Here is a 19,113-nt window from a genome sequence, read left to right on the forward strand (position 1 = left end):
TTTTTATTGATGGATATCTTAGAGCAATTCTATATTCTGATGGCAGTGATCCAATAAAATAAAAAATGTGAAATGCTGGAAAGGGGACAATTACTGGAATGTGATGTCCTTGAGAAAGCAAGAAAAAATGAGATCTAGTGCACAAGTAGAGGGAATGGACTGGGATAGGAGCAAAGATCATTCTTTCACAATAACAAAGGGAAGGCAGAATATAGGGGTATGCATGTAGGTAGGATGGATGATAAGATGTGAGCATGTGGACAGTCTGTTCTGCTTCTGTTTTCTCAGTAAAAGAGAATAATGCGTGATTGTTGTAATTGAAGTGTGAGGACAGAGATGGGAGATATTAGAAGTGTACTAGATTTTTCACTTCATTACATTTATAGTTTATTGTTTAGACAATAGATAAGCAAATAAATAATTACAAATTTTATTCAGTGCTACAGAAAGAAACAAAGTATTGTGATAAGGATAATGGAATTAAATTCATTTAAATAAGGTGACCTTTTTGAAGAGGAAAAATAAGTTCCATTAATATTTTTTTAAATGTTGCTAAATTTTAAAATTATGAAAAAGCATTGGGAATAATATAACAAACATTCATATCCCTACTGCCTGTAATTAATAGATGTAATACTGCTATTATTGTTCAAGCCTTTTTTATTTTTATTTTTTGGGACAGGGTCTTGCTCTGTTGCTGAGGCTGGAGTGCAGTGGCATAATCATGGCTCACTGCAGCCTGAATCTCCTGGGCTCAGGTGATTCTCACACCACAGCCTCTCAAGTAGCTAGAACTACAGGTGTGCACCACCACACCTACCTAATTTTTTGTATTTTTTGTGGAGATGGTGTTTTGCCATGTTACCCAGGCTGGTCTTGAACTCCTGGACTCAAGCGATCCAGGCCACCTTAGCCTCCAAAAGTGCTGGGATTACAGATGTGAGCTACCATGCCTGGCTGCCATTTTTAAATTAAAAGAAATAATATAGTTTCTGGTAGATACTTACTAAGTGCTCACTAAGTCAATGTATATTAATGAGTAAGTTAATTCTATCAAATTTTAAGATTTGCAAGTATATAAACTAGCCCACATTTATCATATTTTTCTGAACTAATACTACAGCTTACAGTGACCACTGCTTTCCATTTAATTTTCTACTCTAGAATTTTTCTGTAGTTTGAAATATTGACTTTATTAAAAATCAGAACATTTGGCCGGGCGTGGTGGCTCAAGCCTGTAATCCCAGCACTTTGGGAGGCCGAGACGGGTGGATCACGAGGTCAGGAGATCGAGACCATCCTGGCTAACACAGTGAAACCCCGTCTCTACTAAAAAATACAAAAAACTAGCCGGGCGAGGTGGCGGGCGCCTGTAGTTCCAGCTACTCGGGAGGCTGAGGCAGGAGAATGGCGTAAACCCGGGAGGCGGAGCTTGCAGTGAGCTGAGATCCGGCCACTGCACTCCAGCCTGGGCGACAGAGCGAGACTTCGTCTCAAAAAAAAAAAAAAAAAAAATCAGAACATCTGATAAAATAACTTGATTATTAAATTTTTAGTGTCCTGCTGATTTATCCTAATAAGATTTAGCATCAAGGAAACAATATATTCTATGTGAAAAGAGTTATGATTTTAAAAAAAATTTAAATTGTATACCATTTAATACACATGTTAAATAGTGTTTCAGTTTTGGGAACCTGAAATTTCACATACTTTATTGAGCAGAAATTGTTATTCAACTCCAGTGTTATTCTAATCCTAAATAAGATATTTTGGTCTGTTCATATCACCCTTTTTCAATATATTGATGATCCTTTAGACAGAAGAAATACACTAAAATAAAAGCACTTACTATAAGCCGGGCGTGGTGGCTCACGCCTGTAATCCCAGCACTTTGGGAGGCTGAGGCGGGTGGATCACGAGGTCAGGAGATCGAGACCATCCTGGCTAACATGGTGAAACCCTGTCTCTACTAAAAATACAAAACATTAGCCGGGCATGGTGGCGGGTGCCTGTAGTCCCAGCTACTCGGGAGGCTGAGGCAGGAGAATGGTGTGAACCCAGGAGACGGAGGTTGCAGTGAGCTGAGATTGCAGCACTGCACTCCAGCCTGGGCGACAGAGCGAGACTCTGTCTCAAAAAAAAAAAAAAAAAAAAGTACGTACTATAGAAGTAGGCTGCTCTGAAAAATAGAAATAACAATTTTTTGTTTGTTTGTTTTTGAGATGGAGTCTTGCTCTGTTGCCCAGGCTGGAGTACAGTGGACCATCTCAGCTTACCGCAACCTCCGCCTCCTGGGTTTAAGTGATTCTCCTGCCTCAGCCTCCCAAGTAGCTGGGATTACAGGCATCGGCCACCCCATTTGGCTAATTTTTGTATTTTTCTTTTTCTTTTTCTTTTTTGAGACAGAGTCTCACTCTGTCGCCCAGGCTGGAGTGCAGTGGTGCAATCTATGCTCACTGTAAGCTCCGCCTCCTGGGTTTACACCATTCTCTTGCCTCAGCCTCCCGAGTAGGTGGGACTACAGGTGTCCGCCACCACGCTCGGCTAATTTTTTTGCATTTTTAGTAGAGACGGGGTTTCACTATGTTAGTCAAGATGGTCTCAATCTCCTGACCTCGTTATCTGCCCGCCTCGGCCTCCCAAAGTGCTGGGATTACAGGCATGAGCCACTGCACCCAGCCTAATTTTTGTATTTTTAGTAGAGATGGGGTTTCACCATATTGGCCAGGCTGGTCTCAAACTCCTGACCTCAGGAGATCCACCTGCCTCAGCCTCCCAAAGTGCTGGGACTACAGCCGTGAGCACGGCTTACCTGGATGACAGTTTTTAGTTATGGTGATAACAAGACAGCAACATTGTAATACACAAGTTGTATTCATGGCAATGATCAATGGTCTACTCTACATATTAAAAAAAAAAAAAACAAACCCAGAATACCAAAACATTAGAAGCACATTTAAAAAACAAGGATAATTAGATAAACAGAAAACAAAAATTACATATGTAAAGTTTTTTAAAAATTCTTACCTCCTCACAACATCGCCTGCTTACAATAGCCCTATAGTCAATTCTATCCCAGAGCTGGTCCCTTAACTTTAAGAAATTAGGGAACAATTTTCTCCAGTTTTTCCCTAAAGCCCATGGAAAAATTTCATACTTGGTTTCTTCTTCATCTTCTTCAACTGTATTAGCCAGATACCTAACAAAGAAGATCACAACCCAAAAAAGAAATGGGTAAAGGACAGAAACAGGTAGTTCACACACACCAAAAGACATAAAAATGGCTTATAATCACATGAAAGGTGTTTAACGTTACTTAAAGAAATGCAGTTCAAAAATAGAGATTCAGTTAATTTTACCTTGTTGGGTTCTAGGTATTTCTTATTCCTACAAATCTTGAGCTTTGTTCTGGGATGCAGTTAAAATTACTTTGAAATAGTTTGATTCTTTCAGATGTTGCTTTTATGATTTTTTAGGTGGATCTGGAACAATGTTCAGTCTGGGGCTAGTTATTCCTCACTACTGAAGCAAGACCTTCCTGAATACTCTTCTCAAAGATCCATGAATTATGAATCTTTTCAGCCTGGCTGGTGGGAACAGCCACTATTTGCAGCCCTATGTGAATGTTAGGCAGTATTCTTCCTAATCTTTTCTTAACATCTTTCCCCAGATTCAGGTAATTTTCTTATACACATATGAAACTCAGTATTCTGCTAAATACTTGATGGGGACCAGGTAGGCACAGAAGCAGGAAAACATGACTCATCATAAGGAGAATAATCGATCAAAATCAACCCCAAACTGATACCCATGGTTGACAAGGTTGACATAAAAGATAAGGACATTGAAACAGTTATAACTATTCTGTATGTTCAAAAAGTTAAGTAGACATATTGAAAATGTACTTCTAGAGATGAAAACTACAATGTCTACAATGAAAAATATACTGATTGGGATTAATGGCAGATTAAATACCACAAAGAAAACATCTGTGAATTGAAGACACAATAGAAACTATTCAAGATGAAATACATAGAGAAAAAAGAAACAAAAATCATAAACACAGGATGAGGGCCGGGCATGGTGGCTCACGCCTGTAATCTCAGAACTTTGGGAGGCCAAGGTGGGCGGATTGCTTGAGGCCAGGACTTGGAGACCTACCTGGTCAACACAGTAAAACCCCATCTCTACTAAAAATACAAAAATTATCTGGGCGTGGTGGCCCGCGCCTGTAATCCCAGCTACTTGGGAGGCTGAGGCAGGAGAATCACTTGAACCCGGAAGGCAGAGGTTACAGTGAGCCACTGAGATCGAAACACTGCACTCCAGCGTGGGCGACAGGGGGAGATTGTCTCAAAAAAAAAAAAAAAAAAAAAAAGAAAGAAAGAAAGAAAAGAAAAAAATTAAAAAAAATAAACAGAGCATCAGTTTGATGTGGCACTTCAAGGAATAGGTGGAATTGGAGACTCTAAAGGCCGGTATCAATAACAATGCAGGATTCTTTCAATGCTTTGTAATCTGAATAGGGCAGACAGAAAATCAGGTGGACAGAAGACATTTGAAGGAATAACAGCTGAAACTTTTTGAAATTTAGTAAAAACTATAAACCTACAGAGAAGTTCAATGAACCTCAAAGCACATGAAACATGAAGAAAATTAAACCAACGAACAGCATAACCAAATTGCTCAAAACCAGTGATAAAGAGTAAATCTTAAAAGTAGAGAAAAAATAACATATTAGATAACACAGGCACCACGATTAGGATGGGGTAGATTTCTCATTGGAAATAATACAAGTCTCACAGATGACTTTCCAAGAAAAACAGGCAACTTACAATAAAAATACTATAAAACACATAAGGGAACAAGGTACCAAGAGCAGAAACAGACCGTGAAATCTGAAAGTAATGGAATAGACACAAAATGTAAGAATAACTATTTCCAGTACATGTAAAAAAATTAAAAGTACCTTGATAATATGATAAATGGAAAAGTATATTTGAAAAATAAGAAAATAGAACTTTTATAAATGCAAAATTTTATAATGAAATTAATTAGCATATTAGACATAAGCTGAAGATAAAATTAGTGAACTGAGAGATAAATCTAAATAAATGATCTAAAATGCAGCCCAAAGAAACATAGATAGAAAATAGCAAAGATTGGCCAGGGTCGGCGGCTCACGCCTGTAATCCCAGCACTTTGGTAGGCTGAGGCGGGTGGATCACGAGGTCAGGAGATCGAGACCACCCTGGCTAACATGGTGAAATTCCGTCTCTACTAAAAATAAAAAAAAATTAGCCAGGCGTGGTGGCAGGCGCCAGTAGTCCCAGTTACTCGGGAGGCTGAGGCAGGAGAATGGCGTGAACCCGGAGGCAGAGCTTGCAGTGAGCTGAGATGGCACCACTGCACTCCAGCCTGGGCGACAAGAGCGAGACTCCATCTCAAAAAAAAAAAAAAAAAAAAAAAAAGAAGAAGAAGAGAAAAAGAAAATAGCAAAGATGGGAATGGGTGCGGTGGCTCACTCCTATAATCCCAACACTTTAGAAGGCTGAGGCAGGTGAATTGCTTGAGCTGAGGAGTTCGAAACCCAGCCTGGGCAACATGGAGAAACCTCGTCTCTACAAAAAAATACAAAAAATTAGCTGGGTGTCGTGGTGAATGTCTGTGGTCCTGGCTATTTGGGAGATTGAGGTGGGTGGATCACTTGATCCCGGGAGGTGGAGATCACAGTGACCTGAGATCGCACCACTGCACTCCAACCTGGGCAACAGAGTGAGACTGTCTAAAAAAAAAAAAAAAAAAAAAAGAGAGAGAGAAAGAAAGAAAAAGAAAATTTCAAAAATAAGTGATGTAGAAGACTAAGTGAGGCATAACAAGTTTAACTGGTTTCAAAAGGAGAAAAAGGACATAGCAGAGGAAGAGGAATATTTGAAGAGACAGTGGATAGAATTTTCTGAGTTGTCTGTTGAAAGGCATCAATCTTCACGTTGGGCTGATTGGCTCACGTCTGTAATCCCAGTACTTTTGGAGGCTGAGGCGGGTGGATTACCTGAGGTCAGGAGTTCGAGGCCAGCCAGGCCAATATGGTGAAATTCTGTCTCTACTAAAAATACAAAAGTTAACCAGGCATGGTGGGACCTGTAGTCCCAGCTACTTGGGAGATTGAGGTGGGAGGATCACTTAAACCTGGGAGGCGGAGGTTGCAGTGAGCCAAGATTGTGCCAATGCATTCCAGCCTGGGTGACAGAGCAAGACTCCATCTCAAAAAACAAAAAAACAAAAACAAAAAACATCAATCCTTAATCTTCAAATCCAGAAAGCTTACCATATCCCAAGTAGGTTATTAAAAAGAAACCAGTGCCAAACACCAAAGAGGTCTTAAAAGCAGCCAGAAGGCCAGGTGTGTGGCCCATGCTTGTAATTCCAGCACTTTGGGAAGGATGGCTTGAACTCTGGAGTTTGAGACCAGCCTGGGCAACATGGCAAAACTCCATCTCTACAAAAAAAAAAATTAGCCGGGTGTCACGGTGGTATGTGCCTGTGGTCTCAGCTACTCAGGAGGCTGAGGCAAGAAGATCACTTTAACCCTAGAGGTAGAGGTTGCAGTGAGCCAAGATCATGCTGCTGCACTCCAGCCTGGGTGACACAGTGAAACTCTGTCTCAAAAAAAAAACAAAAAAAAAATTAAGAATCTCCTGTATGTTAGTAATTGGAAGATGAAATAAAAAGTAACATGTTCCTTGACCATAAGGATAAGGAGCCTACAATTAAGTAGAGAAGGCAAGTGAGTATGAAACAAATAATTGTGAAAGGTAGTGTGGAAGAATGATAATAGAAGTTCAGAGTCTTATAAGAATAAACAGAAAGGAAACATTATAAGACTGTATAAAAATGAAAAGAACTTGAGCTTTAGAACTATGGCTGAGAAAATATTTAATGAGAACTATTGAGGCCATACAAAAAGTATGATTATACTTAAAATGGAAATTATAATTCATGTTATTTTTAATATGGAGCTTACATAATACAACATGCAATACAACCTTACAGATAATTTTATTGCATAAACTCAATAGTGCTCTACTGGTAATAACTTTATAAAACAAGTGAAACAAATTCAATTTCAGGCATCTAGTAAGATTTAAACTAAAGCTTCTTTTGGTTTGTTTTTAATTCTCAGGTGAAAAAACCCACAAAATAAATATTGCATCAAGTTACAAATACAATACAATACTGAGATATATAAACAGCAATTTAACTTAGTGGTCGATGGCTGAATTTGGTCATTGATAACCATGCCTGAGTTTGTGCCCCTGCTTTGCTGCTTACTAACTTGTTTGCTCTTAGCAAGTACTTAATCTTCCTCTCAGTTTCCTCATCTGTAAAATGGGGATAATAAAAAATTTATTTCATAGAGAAAATTAAATGAGTTAATACTACATTAAAATTTTTTGTGGTGCCTTGCACATAGTACTCAGTATTACCTAATACTATTATATTTTTCCAGTTTAGCAATCATCCCAAATTTTGAGTTCATTTTTCCCTGTGTACTGGAAAATGTATCTCCTGAATACATGTAGAAATCAGTTTCTTCAGCCAGGAGCAGTGGCTCATGCCTGTAAGCCCAGCACTTTGGGAGGCCGAGGCAGGCAGATCATGAGGTCAGGAGATCGAGACCATCCTGGCTAACACAGTGAAACCCCGTCTCTACTAAAAATACAAAAAAATTAGCTGGGCATGATGGCAGGGGCCTGTAGTCCTAGCTACTTAGGAGGCCGAGACAGGAGAATTGCTTGAACCTGGGAGGTGGAGGTTGCAGCGAGCCAAGATAACACCACTGCACTCCAGCCTGGGTGACAGAGAGAGACTCCGTCTCAAAAAAAAAAAAAAAAAAAAAAAAAAGAAAAAAAGAAATCAGTTTCTTCTAGTCTTTTTTTTTTTTTTTTTTTTTTTTTGAGACGGAGTCTCTCTCTGTCACCCAGGCTGGAGTACAGTGGTGATCATAGCTCACTACAGCCTTGAACTCCTGGGCTCAAGTGATCCTCTTCATCTTAGCCTCCCAAGTAGTTGGCACTACAGGCACACGCCACCATGCCTGGTTAATTTTTTTATTTTTATTTTTGTAGAGACTTGCTATGTTGTCCAGGCTGGTCTTGAACTTCCAGCCTGAAGCAATCTTTCCACCCCGCCTCCCAAAGTGCTGGGATTACAGGCATAAGCCACTATACCCAGTCTAGTCCTATTTCTTTAATCACTCTTTGATTCTGAATTAAATACACTTTGAGTAAAAACTTAATCTTCAGTGCTGACAGCTATTGTGATATTCAACTTAAATATTTTTTATATGTGTTTTCTAGTTAAACACTTGAAATTATATTCATGTGGCCGGGCGTGGTGGCTCATGCCTGTAATCCTAGCACTTTGGGAGGCTGAGACAGGCAGATCACTCGAGGTCAGGAGTTCGAGACCAGCCTGGCCAACATGGTAAAACCTCGTCTCTACTAAAAATACAAAAAATTAGTTGGGCGTGGTGGCAGGTGCCTGTAATCCCAGCTACTTGGGAAGCTAAGGCAGGAGAATCTCTTGAATCCGGGAGGCGGAGGTTGCAGTGAGCCAAGATTGCACCACTGCACTCCAGCCTGGGTGACAGAGTGAGACTCCGTCTCAAAAAAAAACCCATATATATGTACATTCATGCATTCCCAACTGCAGCATTATATCCAGCTATAGGGTAGAAAAGGATATATATGTGTGTGTGTGTGTGTGTGTGTGTGTGTGTGTGTGTGTATATAGATATATATATATATATATTTTTTTTTTTTTTTTTTTTTTACCCTGAGACGGAGTCTCGCTCTGTCTCCCAGGCTGGAGTGCAGTGGTGTGATTTCAGCTCACTGCAACCTCCACCTCCAGGGTTCAAGCAATTCTCCTGCCTCAGCCTCCCGAATAGCTGGGATTATAGGTGCCCGCCACCATGCCCAGCTAACTTTCGTATTTTTAGTAGAGATGGGGTTTTAACCATGTTGGCCAGGTTGGTATCGAACTCCTGACCTCAGATGATCCACCCGCCTCAGCCTCCCAAAGTGCTGGGATTACAGGCGTGAGCCACCGCACCTGGCTGGAAATATATTCTTAAATAATACAAAGTCTAAATGAATTCTGACCTATAGATTGGAAAATCATTTCACAGATTACAATGATAATATAAACTAATATAAAGTCAATGGAAGAATTGGAAAACAAACTGTATTCCTTTGTCACAGCTCAGTGTGTTTAGTAAAAGAGCCAGTGAATACCAGTGGTATCAAATATGAATAATGCCTATGTTAGATATATAGGTCCACAAAGATTATGTTTAGAGCATTTCTACAAGTTGTTCAATGTAAAAGGGCAATGATGATGGTGATTTTTACTATATATTAATGGAAAATTTCAGAGAATATTCTGGTTTGAAAAAATATTTAAGTCACAAAGAGGAGAATTTGGGATAATTTACATGGAAGCATTCTGAAAAATGTAAAACATGCAATACAAACTGAAGTGGAATACTCCAAGAAATCTTGGCCAGGCGCAGTGGCTCACACCTGTAATCCCAGCACTTTGGAAGGCCAAGGCGGGTGGATCACGAGGTCAGGAGATCAAGACCATCCTGGCCAACATGGTGAAACCCCGTTTCTACTAAATATACAAAAATTAGCTGAGCGTGGTGGCACGTGCCTATAATCCCAGCTACTTGGGAGGCCGAGGCAGCATAATCTCTTGAACCAGGGAGTCAGAGGTTGCAGTGAGCCAGGATCATGCCACTGCACTTTAGCCTGGCAATAGAGTGAGATTCCGTCTCAAAAAAAAAAAAAAAAAAAAAAAAGGAAATCTTAGGCATATAGCGTAAGTGAAAAAAACATAAAAATATCCTATTAAAGTAAAAAATGTATAGCATTTATACAGGAAGGCCTATTCAAAGATATACATAAGGTTTTAAACAGCCTCTGTTTTAAATAAGGTGTAATATATATAACAGATAACACAAAAACGACTTAGTAGAAAGTATACTTACAGAGCAATAAAGAAATTTATCCTGGTATGCTCACTTATAGTAAATTTAGCCCTCTTGAAATAAACAAAGGTCATAGCCAAAAGATACTATAATGAAAAAAGTTAAAAATTAATATTAATATTTTGCTTTCACAAAGAAAACTGCTTTAAAATAGTTAACATTAAAATTTTCTGATGAATAAGTTAAAACAATAAAGTGTTACTTATTATAGAATTGTGTACTTACTTTTTGACTTTCTGTAATCCACCATGTGAACAGTGAAAAGTAATTCTTGACTATTTATTATATCATTATTTACTAGAACGGACTCCTAAATTTTATTATTGTCAATAGTTTGAGCTAAAATCCCACTTTTATCTAATTTAAACTTCAAATCTATACAGAAATTGAAGTAACAGCAAAATGAACAGCCATGCATCCTCACTTAGATGCACCAAATTTGCCATGTTTGCTATCTCTATTTATGTGTATGTATGTGTATATATAATTTTTCTAAGCCCTTTGAGTTAGTTGCAGACATCCATACTAACTTTTTAAAATAACTTGTTAAAATGATTTCCAAATGACTTCAGAAATTAGAACAACATGGTTCTATTTTCATGGGGAGAATGTATTTTAAAGATATTATTAGAAAGATACATCTCTAGCCTGATTATTAGCACATAGGCCATGTTCTGTCTGTTCAAATTAAAAACAAGTTACAATAATGTATCAGATTATCTCTCATAAGACATTTATTCATCCTATTGTAACAGGATTTGCCACAAAGGTGATACCAAGTTTTCACAGTAACTTCCAGTAAAGTACTCTTGAGATAGTGTTAAGATACAGTAGTTACTTTTCAAACACTGCCCCCTTCTGTGCAACAACTTTAATGCACCTTAAAACCGTAAAGTTTAAAACTTCCTGACGGGCGCGGTGGCTCAAGCCTGTAATCCCAGCACTTTGGGAGGTCGAGGCCGGTGGATCACAAGGTCAGGAGTTCGAGACCAGCCTGGCCAATATAGTGAAACCCCATCTCTACTAAAAATACAGAAAAAGTAGCCAGGCGTGGTGACACATGCCTGTAATCCCAGCTATTTGGGAGGCTGAGGCAGGATAATTGCCTGAACCCGGGAGGCGGAGGTTGCAGTAAGCTGAGATCATGCTACTGCACTCCAGCCTGGATGACAGAGTGAGACTCCATCTCAAAAGAAAAAGAAAAAAAAGAAAACCCATCATAACTCCACATGAATTGTATATTTGATATTACAGCATTACTGTTAATTTTTAAAAGTATTATGACATTGTAATTGTTTTAAAATAGCCCTTAACTTTTAGTGATATATTGTGAAATATTTATGGAAAAATGTTAGGATGTCTGGGATCAGCTTCAAAATAATCCAGTTTTTGGTGAGAAGCATTAGAAGAAACAAGAATGGCCACAGTTGATCTACTGTAGCTAGATGAGAGGCATATGGAGGCTGTTTGTTCTATTTACTTCAAATTGTGTATGTTTTAAATTTTCCAAAATGAAATTTTAAAAATTTTATAAACCTTCTTCTAGTGTATCCCTGTCATCTTAAGCTTAAATAAAAATGTTCACCCCAGTACTTTGTATTTAATCACAAGCTAACCTTCCATTCATTCCCTTTACTGTTGGCTAGTAGTGATGTAAAGTCACGCTTAATTTTCAAATATGACTGCTTGATACAAAATGGCATTTACAAAGCTGAAAATTCTTAGCACAAGAAATTTTTTTCTTTTTTCTTTTTTTTTTGAGACGGAGTCTCGCGCTGTCACCCAGGCTGGAGTGCAGTGGCCGGATCTCAGCTCACTGCAAGCTCCGCCTCCCGGGTTCACGCCATTCTCCTGCCTCCGCCTCCCGAGTAGCTGGGACTACAGGCGTCCGCCACCTGGCCCGGCTAGTTTTTTGTATTTTTTAGTAGAGACGGGGTTTCACCGTGTTAACCAGGATGGTCTCGATCTCCTGACCTCGTGATCCGCCCATCTCGGCCTCCCAAAGTGCTGGGATTACAGGCTTGAGCCACCGCGCCCGGCCAAGAAATTTTTTTCTAAAATAAAAAGCTGAAAATTTTATTTTATTATTATTATTTTTGAGACAGAGTCTTGCTCTGTCACCCAGGCTGAAGTGCAGTGGCTCCATCTCGGCTCACTGCAACCTCTGCCTCCTGGGATCAAGCAATTCTCCTGTCTCAGCCTCCTGAGTAGCTGGGACTATGGGTGCACGCCACCACACCCGGCTAATTTTTGTATTTTTTAGTAGAGACGGGGTTTCTCCATGTTGGCCAGGCTAGTCTTGAACTCTTGATCTCAGGTGATCTGCCTGCCTCAGCATCCCAAAGTGCTAGAATCACAGGCATGAGTCACAAAGCTGAAATTTTAACCATTCAACAAAATCTAAAGAACATAGAAACATCGCTGCTCCCAATGTGTAAGTTAGACATTCTTTTATGAAACACTGATTCCTAAAGAACATGTTAAACTAATTTTACCTACAAAATTACTGAGATTTGTTTTCTCTGAGTTACTTACAAAATACTAAAATGCAGACTACCTCAGTAAATCTCAGAATATTTTTTCTCCACAACCTGATAAAAGGTAATAACTGATTAAAATGCATTAAGTCTATACTGATTTTTTGTTTGTGTTTTTTGTTTGTTTGTTTTTTTTTTGTTTTTAAGACAGGGTCTTGTTCTGTCACCCAGGCTTGAGTGCAGTGGTGGTATCACAGCTCACTGCAGCCTTGATCTCCCTGGCTCAAGCAATCCTCCTGCCTCAGCCTTCTAAGTAGCTGTGACTACAGGTATGAGTCACCATGTCCAGATAATTTTTTTTTTTTTTTTAATTAGAGACCAGGTCTCCCTGTGTTGCCAAGACTGGTCTTGGAACTCGTGGGCTTAAGTGACCCTCTGATGCCTTGGCCTTCCAAAGTGTTGGGATTACAGGCATGAGCTGCCACACCTGTTCTGCTTTCTGTTTTCAATACAAATATAAATTTAAGGTCATTTAAATGTAATCAATAATATTCTACAATTCTTCAAGTATAGACTCAATCTATGCTATATGCTAATTCCAAAAATTAATGTGTAAAGATTCTGCTTCGAAGGAGCAGCGCAGGCTAGCTCTTATTTTTTTTAATTTTTAAATTTAATTAATTTATTTAGAGACAGAGTCTTGCTCTATTGTCCAGGCTGGAATGCAGTGGCACAATTGATCATAGCTCACTGTATCCTCCAACTTCTGGGTTCAAGTGATCCTCCCACCTCAGCTGGGTGGCTGGGACTACAGGTGCATGCCACCACACCTGGCTAATTTTTAAATTTTTTAGAGATGGGGGTCTCACTATGTTGCCCAGGCTGGTCTCCAACTCCTGGCTTCAAGTGATCCGCCCACCTCAGCCTCCCAAAGTTTTGGGATTACAGGTGTGAGCCACTGCACCTGGCCGCTAGCTCTTTTCTTAATCATAACTAATAAGATAGAAAATTCTTATAAGGTCTCATTAAAGCTCTAATGGTTCAGTTACATTATAATGCTGGTTAATGGTTATACTGTTACCAAATTTACCTTGTCTGCAATTTTACAGCAGCAGTCCATCCACAAGAAATCTTGAATTAAATCGTCATCTACAACAAAAGATAGCTATAACTTGTCTTTTAAAAACAGAATGTTTCCTTTTGAAGAATTTCTATGTCAAGAGATTACACATAGTGCTTAGAAATAAAACAAAAATGAATGAACCAGTGTTGCCTAAGGTGGAATTTTCAGTTCTTTGGTGTATTTACCATTGCAAGGACTGTACAAAACACTACTGCTTTATCCTTCATCAACCCATCTGATTTGCCTTAATATATGGCTCAGACTGGAGAATGGCAGAAGTGTTTGGTTTACTGAATATCCAATAGTATTTTTAGTTTTGCATTCTTCTCTCCTATTTATCTCTATTCCACTTTCTATTATTCAAATACATATGAAAATGTCTATATAAAGGATTCATAATTCATTAGTTATTTATAATTAACATTTGAAAAAATTATTATGATAAAAAGATCAACAAACACATTGTTAAAATAATAACATCTAGAAAGTAGGTAAAATATTAATTTCAATTCTAAAGGGCTAAAATATATAGTCTCAAAATATATTAATAGTTGTCAGGATGTAATCTAGAAAAATCTGCTTTTTTCCATTCCCTCTTTCTCTTTCTTTTCTTTCTTTTTTTTTTTTTTAAGAGACAGGGTCTCACTATGTTGCCCAGGTGGGCCTTGAACTCCTGGGCTCAAGTGATCCTCTGGCTTCAGACTCCTGAGTACCTGGAACTACAGGTGCATGCCACCATGCCAGTCTCCTCTCTTTCATTTTAAGTAAAAAGGCATAACTTCTTTATATCCATTTGTGTACACTAAAATATCATCAATGTAGTCACATGGAAAGTTCCAAGAATAACTACTGATTTCCTGAGAATAGTAATTTCTGACTTGCTATTTTTTTTTCCTTTTTAAAATAGGGTCTCACTTTGTCATCCAGGCTGGAGTGCAGTGGCGTGATCTCGGCTCAACTGTAGCCTTAACCTCCTGGGTTCGAGATCCTCCCACCTCAGCCCCCCAGATAGCTGGGACTACAGGTGTGTACCACCATGCCCAGATAACTTTTTTTTTTTTTTGTACTGTAGAGAGAGGATTTCACCACGTTGTCCCAGGCTGGTCTTGAACTCTTGAGCTCAAGCGATCCACTTGCCTTGGGCTCCCAAAGTGCTAGGATTACAGGTATGAGCCACCATATCTGGCTTTTTTTTTTTTTTTTAAGACAGAGTCTTGCTCCATCGTCCAGGCTGGAGTGCAGTGGCATGATCTCGGCTCAGTTGTAGCCTCCACCTCCCAGGTTCAAGCGATTCTCCTGCCTTAGCCTCCCAAGTAGCTGGGATTACAGGCATGTGCCACCATGCCCGATGGGGTTTCACCATGTTGGCCAGGCTGGTCTCAAACTCCTGGCCTCAAGTGATCTGCTCCCTCAGCCTCCTAAAGTGCTGGGATTACAGGCATGAGCCACTGCGCCTGGCCCATTAATTCTATTTATATTTCTTTCTTTCTTTCTTTTTTTTTTTTTGAGACAGAGTTTCACTCTTGTTGCCCAGGCTGGAGTGCAATGGTGCAATCTTGGCTCACCGCAACCTCTGCCTCCCGGGTTCAAGCGATTCTCCTGCCTCAGCCTCCTGAGTAGCTGGGATTACAGGCATGCGCCACCACACCCGGCTGATTTTGTATTTTTAGTAGAGACAGGGTTTCTCCACGTTGGTCAGGCTGGTCTTGAACTCCTAACCTCAGCTGAGCTGCCCGCCTCGGCCTCTCAAAGTGCTGGGAATACAGGCATGCGCCACTGCACCCAGCCTCTATTTATAGTTCTTAAGTTACTTAAAATGGTACAGCCAGGTATTTTCCCGTTTCTCATGATGAGTTTTGGTACTAAAAAAGTTTGCAGGTAATAATTTTGTTCTGCTCTTAATGAAAAGAAAGGGAACTTTTATTAACATTCTAAATCCTGATGGGGAAGCATCTTTATATCTTTTTCTACTTATATTCCTTACATTTTTTTCCTTTTTCATCTTTTCATTTTGCTTTTCTTTAAATCGTAACTAGCTTGCTTTAATGCACCTGACCTTCCTCTAGAAACAAGGAAGCTTGTTACCTAGATCTACCGGACTGTAGCCTCTACTTGACTTGATTCATTACTCCAGATATTTTTCAGAACTCATCTATTCTACCCTTTTTTCTAATCTGTTTACCTTATTACCCTACCTCCAAAAAAAAAAAAAAAAAAAAAAAAAAAAAAGATTCCCTCTCTTTCCTAGTTAGGAGTACAGTACTATAAAGAAGTTTCTTTTTGCCAGTGTTAAGAAATGTATCAGCAAAGTAGCACTGTCTCATAACCTAAACAAATTTAAACTCAGTTTCATTATATGGACATGATAAAACATAGTTAATTTTTAACAATGTTCCCAAACTGTTATCCTGAAACTTCTCTAGTGGGACCAAGCTTCCTATTTTTCTTGGGTTTAGCAGAGAAAGTCCTGGGAAACCCCTTAGGCCCAGTCAAACTGGGTCAGTTAGCTCACCTGATTCTTTATGTAGTATTTAACTTTAGGTCAAACAAAACTCATGCCATGGGCTATGAAGTTGAATTGCCCAGAATTTACATTTGACATTTGGATTTAAGTAGTCTAGAAGCTAGATGAGTATGAATTTTTAATCCGTAAGGAAACAAAACAAACAAAAACCCAACATTGAAAAAAAAAAAAAAGACTAAGTAAAACAAAAACAAATTTGGTTGGAGATGGGAAATTTAATACAAAAATAATGATATCCTCTTTGATTAGCATGAAAACAATTAGATGTTTACATTCTAGGTTTTTAGTACTTTATAATTACCACTATTACAATATTTTAAACCTACCAAATAATTTAAAGAAAGCAGTCATATCCTGACGCTGTATAACCAGACAAGGTCCTTTGGGGCGTTTAGATTTGTTGTTATTATGTGTATTTTTTTCAAATGTTTGCCAATTATCTTTAAAAATAGGACGCTTCATAGTAATGGGCTTTTTAGGCTGATGTGATCTATTTGACCCTGATTTTACATAAACAGTAACAGTAGGTGGTGTCTCACAACACATCTGATTGTGCCTCATTTTGGTTTCCCAATATTCCTGTAAAAATAAAACATACAATTATTCATCACACACATTCATTTCATATAAAAACAACTGGATGATACTACCATATGCAGTCATATAAAATGTTACTGAACTTGTCATTAAAATGTTATTTGTGACAGTGACTCCCATTAAAAATTGCTTTTGAAATTCAGTGCTAGGAAAAGCTATGCTTCCTTTGGGTAACAGATAGACATCCTCTTCCCAAATAATAAGATACTGTATGCCATTTTGCTTTGGCTACAGAACTTGACCAAATTTGAAAGTTAATTATAGAAATGATGCTGACTTCATAATTTATTTGTGGTCTTCTTTTTTCCTGCTAATTTTTTCTATTCTGCTTGAATTGACATAATTTTATTATATGGTTGTTATATGCTACCTCAAAATTTTTATAAACAAGGAAAACTATTTCCAGAACTTATTATCAATATCAATTCAATTGTATTACAAAGCACACCCCCCCACACCTACACACACACAAAACCCCATATCTCTTTATTGGTAAATTCCTTGATATATTATAAAATTCACTTATTCAATAAGCATTTATTGGTATTTATTGAAAAGCTGAAAGCAATTCTAGCAAAATGCAGATGAGCTTTGAAGGCCTTTCAAAAATTGGTCTAATTTTTATTTTACTTACTTTTCTGTTTTCCTTTTTTTCTCGTGTATGTGTGTGTGTTTGAGACAGGGTCTTGCTCGGTCACCCAGACTGGAGTATGCTGGCATGATTACAGCTCACTGCAGCCTCGACCTCCTGGGCTCAAGTGATCCTCCCACCTTAGCCTCTATTGTAGCTGGGACCACAGGTTTATGACACCACACCTGGCAAATTTTTTAAATTTTTGTAGAGATGCGGTCTTACTATGTTGCCCAGGCTGGTCTCAAACTGCTGAGCTCAAGCCATCCTCTTGCCTCAGCCTCCCAAAGTGCGGGAATTACAGGCTTGAGCCACCATGACTGACTGGCCTGTTCTAATTTTTAAAGTTGTAAGTGTATGACAAAGCTATTTGAGTGACTGATTATAAGTGTATATGAATGTATGTTGTTATAATCTAATAAAATCTGAGACAAAGTTAATCTATCAATATTTAATAATATATGTAATCATCACCTTCTTTGGTGGTGAATAGTTCACATAATTACTACACTTAGTATTATTTTTGTGGTCAAATATTTCTAGGGTAATGGGAAATGGAGGTATGAATAGGCAACACAGGAAACTACTCTAGGACCCTACTGAGAACCTCTGAATGCAACCTCACAGTGACTCAGGCAGCCATGCCTCCCTTGGTGTTCAAGGAGTGAGGTATAGATTCCCCTTCCTGACCCTCAGAAATTTCCCTGCTGAAGGAAGGACTGGAAAATATAGTAAGGTTAGAGCAGCACTGTCCAAAATATAATGTAAGCCGCATATGTAATTTTGTATTTTTAGAGCCACCTTACAAAACAGATAAAATAACTTTTAATAATAAAGTTTATGTAACCCAATATGTCCAAAATACCATTTTAACATGTAATCAATATAAAAACCAATGAGATAGTTCACATTCTGTCTTTGAAATCTGCTGCATGTTTTCCTCTTAAAGCATATCTCAATTCTTTTTTTTGTTGTTGTTACTTTAGATGAATATGCTTACATACAAATCCCAGTTCTGATACTAATTTTTCAACAGTAAAAGTGAAATGCAGTCCTATTTTAAAAAATGAAGCAATTTGTAAGAGAAAAATATGCTCCTTCAGTTTTTAAAGTAAAAATTAAATTATTCAGTTTCAAGTGTTTAATAGCCACAAGTGGCCAGTGGCTACCACATTAGATAGTACAGGGCTACATTTTGAAGAACTAGGCAGAGAAAATTATACTTATCAAATTGCTCCTCTCATCCCATCTTTCTTCCTAGATCCTAAAGTCCTGCCAAATTGAAGGCAATTATGTACTTGGGGTGCGGGTTATAAACTCCATAGAAAGAGGAATAGGTGATAAATTGAGTCTTGAGACTTGAGTAAGAACTTTCTGCTCTTTCCTGCCCACCTCATCTGGGAGACAGCTGGAGGCTTCATCTGCAAATTTTTTTTAAAAGTAAGAGCAGCCTTAAATCCAGATAGAAGAAACTAAACAGTAGTCAGGCTTCTCAAATTCTAGTGTGGACTTATCAGTGGTATAGTACCGTGGCTAAGAATTCTGCTTCAAATTTGAGTGTTGGGGCTAGACTTGGGTGGAATGTACCAGAACACAAAATAACTGTGGCACATATTCCAGAAGATAAGTTTTACTCAATGCTAATAGCGTAACCTAAAATAGTGCTTTTATATTAAAACAACCATGGATATGTCATAAAATATA

The 19,113-nt window shown here is 38.4% G+C and overlaps 1 protein-coding gene across 1 annotated transcript in view; it reads right to left on the bottom strand.

The window, feature by feature from the left end:
* The window catches only part of SPDYA (speedy/RINGO cell cycle regulator family member A), a 35,679-nt gene extending 17,468 nt beyond the window's left edge, over positions 1–18,211 (bottom strand). Inside the window, exons 1-4 of the mRNA XM_005576229.4 lie at positions 16,508–18,211; positions 13,625–13,683; positions 10,058–10,143; positions 3,028–3,199 (exon numbers count right to left, since the gene is read on the bottom strand). Coding sequence (XP_005576286.1) covers positions 3,028–3,199; positions 10,058–10,143; positions 13,625–13,683; positions 16,508–16,742 — 552 coding nt within the window. The 5' untranslated portion in view covers positions 16,743–18,211. The remainder of the gene's footprint in view (positions 1–3,027; positions 3,200–10,057; positions 10,144–13,624; positions 13,684–16,507) is intronic.
* Between the last annotated feature and the right edge of the window lie 902 nt (positions 18,212–19,113).

This window comes from Macaca fascicularis, chromosome 13 (assembly GCF_037993035.2).
Source record: "Macaca fascicularis isolate 582-1 chromosome 13, T2T-MFA8v1.1".
Taxonomy (NCBI): domain Eukaryota; kingdom Metazoa; phylum Chordata; class Mammalia; order Primates; family Cercopithecidae; genus Macaca; species Macaca fascicularis.